At 34.9% G+C, this 7,001-nt stretch overlaps 1 protein-coding gene across 1 annotated transcript; it reads right to left on the bottom strand.

Moving 5' to 3' along the window:
• Positions 1-5,036: 5,036 nt before the first annotated feature.
• Positions 5,037-6,195, bottom strand: LOC110376745 (fumarylacetoacetate hydrolase domain-containing protein 2). The gene has a single exon (XM_021335323.3). The coding sequence runs from the start codon at positions 6,024-6,026 to the stop codon at positions 5,157-5,159; it is 870 nt and encodes a 289-aa protein (XP_021190998.3). The 5' UTR covers positions 6,027-6,195; the 3' UTR covers positions 5,037-5,156.
• Positions 6,196-7,001: the final 806 nt, after the last annotated feature.

Here is a 7,001-nt window from a genome sequence, read left to right as displayed (position 1 = left end):
ATTTTTACTGTAAATCAAAAATCAAAAATGTTGCCTGTGTCCCTAACGTTAACAGCAATACGTATTATAAATATTGAAATTGTTCCTGAATATATAGATACCCAAAAACCGACACATTATAATACAGGTTATATTCTATCGATAACAATTCAGTAATCACAAAATTGAATTTAAGCACCTAACTAAATAAATACACTGAACCAATTTGTAACTCAAACAACAAAGCGGTATTTCATAGTTAATGAGAAAATAATAGCTTTGTGGCGGTTAATTCTCTCGTTATTAACTAATTAAATTGCGATCGGTGATGTGTGCACATTTACTGAAAACGGCGCTTTGCTGCATCTGTAATGACATAAACAGTAGTACGAAATAGTTTAATGTAATGAGATATTCCGTTTCTAGTTTTACGTTTCATTGGATTGGTAAATCTGTTTGCGATGTTATTAATTAATTTTACTTTGTGGTTGTTGACTTTGTGGGTAAAACCCAGTTAATAAGGTTTGCAAGTTTCAATGCATGCAAACCTATAACTACGTGTATAGCAATATTCTGGATTCATTGAGTACTGCCGAAGTGTTGAAATTTCTCAGGACATACTTAATGAGTCATATTTTAATTTTTTTTTGACGAATTCTTATTTATTTACGACCAATACCTCAAACAATTATTTATTGCTTAAAAAACAGTTGAAGCAACAATAAATCAAATGGAAGATTTTTTTCAAGAAAAAGACGAAGAAGTCTTCCATCCCTCGCACCGCATGGCCACCCTACACATAAAGTAATGTCTTGGTGTACGCGGGACGCATACGTTCGGTGCACGCTGCCCGCCTACAATATGCGACTCGATACGCATACCTAACGCACGCCCATTTGCCGAACAGAAAAGAGGGCTAGGCTTGTAAAGAAGATAGTTATAAAAGTATTGTCTTATTTTGTGATATCTATTATTAGTACCTGGACGGGTATGAATTGGTACGGTATTTCCATTATTCTAGATTCCACCCTTGGTTTTACTCGTGTTATGTGGGACCTAAATCCTGCACCTGAATAAAAGGCAAGTGACTGCTTTCCCCAGGGTCTAGACTGTGTAGACCTCACTTATTATATTAGTGAAGATCGTTTTTGAATACACATCATATTTAGCGCCTGTGGAAAATATGATAGCAATTTTGTAAAAGGTTGCTATGGTATATTGCCATGTAGATTGATTTTAGTTACACTCGTTATGAAGGCGTTTGTGTTTTGGTACAGATTACCGCAATTCTTTTTAGCTGTTTACTTATACCTATTTTGAGTTAAAAAGTTTTCCTCGGTTCCTGAACTTATAAGCATTATCTCTACCAGACTTTAAAACGAGAATAAAATGAATACCCACTAAGTGTCTTAACTTCACTAAGTTTTAAACACCTTAAGCCCCTGCCAGTCTCCCTCAAACATAAGCGTGAAGATAAATATAAATAGCTCGACGTTACACGTGGCCATATCAAACGGTGTGCGGTTCCTATTGAAAACTTCTCCAATATTCTCACGGAGAAACTCGACACAGTTCATGACAATTAAAAGCTTGGGGAATACTGATTCTAATTATTTGGGCTTGAGAGAATCAGTGAATGGTATGATTTTTTGGTGTTTACTTGTTTTGAACGTGCGTTTACTCCGACAACATAACATCCGTTTTAATTTACAGTACTGTTTAGGGTGTAAACTGGACGTAAAAAGTCATAGTAAATAGTCCTTTAATAAAATGTATAGTAACCTAATAAACCTAATTACAGATCTCATCCCAAGGTTGAAATATTTATAATCTCTTCTTGGTGAACATTATAAGTAGCTTTTTTCAGATAGAGGGATTTCAACTGTCATAAAGAATTAACTCGTTGTCTATGAGATTCAATTACACAAAAATTCCCAGCCATAGGTATACCTATAGATACGATGTGTACCTGAAACGATTATTTAACCCTTACCTTCGAAATCATGGTAGGATTTCCTTCATCCATTGTCTTGCAATCTTGATAAACACAGGCTGCCTGACTCCGCCCGCAAGTTATAGATGCATGCTCGCAAGCGGCACGCAATTTATTGCTCACAAGATTTATGCGGAAAGCTATTGATTAAGGTTCAAGGGGAGATTTAGTCCGGTCAAGGAACGGGTTTGCTGGTAGACTGATTGACGATTGTTACTATACGGTAGGCATATGCAACTTTGTTTATTACTGTGAATATTGTTGTCATAGTTAAAATTTCATCCAGCTATCGCTCTTTATGTTCGTGCTAATATCCCTAAATCGCGCTTGTTTAGTTACTTTTTCTATCCAAAGTTTCTCAGTAGCATAGCTATGGCGTAATTGACAACAGTATGTAATGTTTAAACAGTTTACTAAATGTTGTTCATGCGTGAACGTGTGCATCTATTCACATAACGGACTATAAGGAACCTTTCAAGCTAAACTAACATGATGCCATCGCCCTTTCTATTACAGAAGCGAATATCTTCAATAACACAGGTATCGTCATCGTAACTTACATAATATTTCCATAAGTACTTATAGCGAATCAAAGCGACTCCACGTGAAGTTCCTGTGGAAACATCTGAAGATCGCTCGACTGTGACTGAGCTTCTAATGAAATATGAACAACTATTCCTAATGCCTTCATTAACTGCTCAAATCGCAGATGTTTGAGGAAGTTCTGATATTCGAGTAATATGTGAACTTTGTGTGTTTTTCGTGCTAGTATGTTTCTTAATGGAAAGATATCTGTATTTATTTTTTATAGATAGTAAAATAGAACTTAGCTTAATATAAAATACATTAGATAAGTTATTGGATACTTATACATACCGAATTATGTACACAATTAAGATAAACAGTCGTGAAAAAAAGTAACGCAGAATATAAAACGTAGTTAGCACGCGGTACTTTATCGGAAGACATATTATCACAACAAAGAAACAAATAGACACAGGCTATATTACTAGATAAACTGTCCTTCGTATTGCTACTCAGTCCCATCTTGTGGCTTAGGAGAATTCATTCGATAACTTAACATTAAGCAATGTTCACCGGTGGCCCTTCACGGATTAAGCGATCGTAGGTAGGTATCTATTCCATGCTGAAAACCATCCGTGTAAAAGTTCCTCTAACTTGCTTTCAGGTTCCATCCAGGTAATTGGACCGAAATATTCACATGTTTAGAGTGAGAGCCGAACGCAATAACTTTCAGTCAATGAAAGTGGCAAATTGCAATTGTTTATCTGCATTATCAATTTTGTGTGTTGTCTTTATGACATCCTCACCAACACAGCACAAATAGAAACCCAATTGAATACCTGCAAGTATCATTCAACAAATGCTATCTAACAATTTAATGTGCGAACGAAAAATCTAAACATAGCACTAACCACAGTTTTGATTTCCCCAGAGCGCTCGGTTCCCCTAACATTAGGTAGCACTTGAAATAATAATGATCATACATTTTAGCCGAATTACTTTCCAAGTTGGAAACGCAACGTATTTTTGGTATAATATGGTAATTTATGATAACATCGTGTACCGGTTTCGAGAAGAAATCTCTGTGAAAATACCTACTTACCTGAATTTCGTTTAACTGTAACTTTTCAAAATCGGTGCCTCGCGTCGGTAAGTGGGTGCTTGTATTTTACAAAACTTCGCAGATATTTACCGCAGTTACGGTCGCGTGGAATCTACATGACGTGTTAACCGACCAATTCATTGGTAAATACAAAAACCAAGCGACTATGATGCCGTTATAAAGGGATGCACCTATACAGAGAAGGCACCGGCACTGGATTGCCTCGCTTGCACCGCGCGTATTCAAATCTGCATGCTTGAAAAGCCTAAAAAACACTTAGAAATGACTTTACCACCACAATATTCACAAAAATCTTCCATAATTTTGTTACTTGCTACCAAAACAATATGAAAGCTATAACATCATGACACAGTGTACAAAGATCACTGCTCTCCTAAAAGCTACACAACTTGCATACAAAGCTGAAAGCATTAAAACTTCAGTTCACGCTCAGTTAAACCTCTGTTCGATATGCGAAAATAGTTGGAAACAGTTCATAATGATGTGCCGAATGGTTTGATATAACTAGTTAACAAATAGCTATGCAAAACTGGAGAATTTGAGTATGCAACCGGAAAAGCAAACGGCTTGACCGAAATGCTGTATTGATTGCTATGCTCTGACGTGAGATTTGGGGGTGATTCTGAAAAGAAGAATCAAAGGCATCATCTACCAGTTATTCAGTTTAAAAGAGATTATTTATTGTTTACAATTTAATCATTTCAAGTTTATTTTCATGTTGGTAGATCGATAGAGGCGAATGTAAAATGAATGTAAAAATATATATGCACTCGCGATCGTCAGTTTTGGCGACGACGATGACGAGCGCAAGCACCCAGATATCAGCTCAGATATCTGATAGCCTGCAGGGAATAATCAGAATAACAACATTTTCTATATTAAACAGAATTAAAGCATGTTATCAATCCTTTACTTTATAATTTAACATCACATTTTAACATCAATATTATGTTGCAAATGATTTCATGGAAATACAAAGGTAAATTAACAGCAAATATATTTGCGCAAAGCTTTCATGCAGACGAGAACAAAATAAATAACATATTGGTTCTGTCATTTACATCGCTTACCACTAACTTTAATTAATATCTTCATCACAAGCTCAATTATATTAATTAAAGGCAAACTATTATCAAAGAAACTCCTTGCTTTGCTGAAGGTAAAGACAAACGTAGTCTATTCATTAGTAAATAGGTCACGATCTCAATACGTCTAGTGTTGCCAGCTATTGGGAAAAAGCATGAAAAAGAAGGCACAGCTACAGGTACAAAACCATTACAAATTGCCTCTTGATTTGTTGCAGGATTTTTAAAAGAAAGGACACTTATTCGGATTAAAAACGGATTCGGACTTATTCGGAAATACAAATATAGACGAAAAATTAAATAAAAATATAGGAAATAAAACTCGCTTAGAATCGTTGGTTATTATTACTGTAATATCTTTAGGATACAAAGCCTATTACATCCTATGTTTGACGACAACGTAACATTGTCCATTATATTTTCCAATAAATATTAAAACAATTCAATAGAGCTACTCAAAATTCTCAACTCTGTTGATCATAACTCCGATGTTTTCAATCTCACTGACAATCACGTCACCAGCTTGTAGAAACTCGGGAGGATTCCTGTATACCCCCACTCCTCCAGGAGTACCCGTCAAAATAATATCACCAGGTAACAAAGTGAATAAGTTTGATAACCTCGAAATTACGTCAGGTATCTTATGAATAAACTGATCTGTATTACTCTTCTGTTTTTCAACACCATTAACGATACATCTTATGCCTAATTTCTGAGGATCGCCAATCTCATCGGTAGTTGTTATACAAGGACCAATAGCACAGAAAGTGTCCATAGCTTTACCAAGCAACAGTTGTCCCATAAGATTATTCTTGTCCCAATCTGTTGCTCCTATGTCCTGAGCAATAGTGTACCCCAAAACATATTTATACGCATCTTCTGCCTTAACTTTGGAAGCTGTTTTTCCAATGACGATGGTCAATTCAACTTCGCATACAACTTTTTCTGATATTTCAGGTTTTAGTTTGATAGCATCGTTTGGTCCAATAACCGTGCTTGGGAATTTGTTGAAGATGAATGGGATTTCTGGCGGTGGGAATTTTTGTTCCTCGCAATGATCTTTGTAGTTTAATCCAACGCACAGAACTTTATCACCTCCATGTATCGGCGCTTTCAGTACTACTGTTGATATAGGCACAGTTTCTTGTTTGGTAGCTCGTAACTTTTTAACTTTTTCAATGTCTCCGTTCTTCAAGATGTCTATCAAAGTGCTAGGTATTTTTGGATCAGCTTTATTTATATCAACAACATCATCACCAACTAAGTAACCTGCTCTTACTTCTTTGGGATTATTTTTATAAACAAACTGGATAAGCTTCATTATATTTTATTCACTGCACTAGAAATGTTCAAGTATTCTTTAAGTCCAAATAAAAATGTCACTAGGATTAAATAAAATGTTTTGAACAGTGAGACAAATAGTAGCTTTCTCTTAGAGATCTGTTGTTTAGCAACAAGTGGCGATAGGACTGTCGTCTAGTTGAGATAAACGTAGTGTTTTATACACAATATCTCGAGTGTTATCTACAATCTTACTCTGAAGTGGAAATATCAGCTGATAGCGTCTTGTGTGATGGATATTCGTAAACAAAGCGACACTGTTATGTAATATTATGATGTTTTCATGCAATCTAGTTACGTTTCATTTTCTATATCAATTAAGTTCCCTGCAAGTACAAAAAATGTATTTCTAGTAGGACTAATAATATTGAATAGCAATGAACGAGACAAGACTCGAATAATTTATTTTATCTTACAAATATAATGTTTACTTCATAAATATAAAATAAATGTACATAATGAATACTTCATAAATACTCTGAAAACTATGAAATTCGTTTCGCATATCTGTACCTAGCTTTATTCTGGAACATACAAACATTCGGCTTACAATTTATATTCCAAGAATATTATATTACCTAAGTATTAACAGAACTTACATAAATATACTACATCAAAGGCCTCGGCTTTATTAAGTTTTCCAAGAAAAGAATTCTCATACTGCCCGTAGCAATATTACCTATTCTACTAAATTAATAAAACATGTACGTACCGACTTTTAATATAACAGTCAGGTATAATAGTGAACGAAATATTTCTCGGAACAGCACAATTCTTGAAAGGAAAGTATGAAACTTTTAATGTAATAATCCTATGAATAATTAATTTCTTATCCGCGTCTTAAGTAATCTAAGTCTGTTGTAAGGCTGTTAAAATGAAATTGTTCTCGAATTTGATAAAGTTTTTGATATTTTGCTTAAACTCGCAGATCATAGGAAACACTCTAGACTTTTTA

Source organism: Helicoverpa armigera, chromosome 18, assembly GCF_030705265.1.
Source record: "Helicoverpa armigera isolate CAAS_96S chromosome 18, ASM3070526v1, whole genome shotgun sequence".
Lineage (NCBI taxonomy): Eukaryota > Metazoa > Arthropoda > Insecta > Lepidoptera > Noctuidae > Helicoverpa > Helicoverpa armigera.
This window is presented reverse-complemented; position numbering and strand designations above follow the sequence as displayed.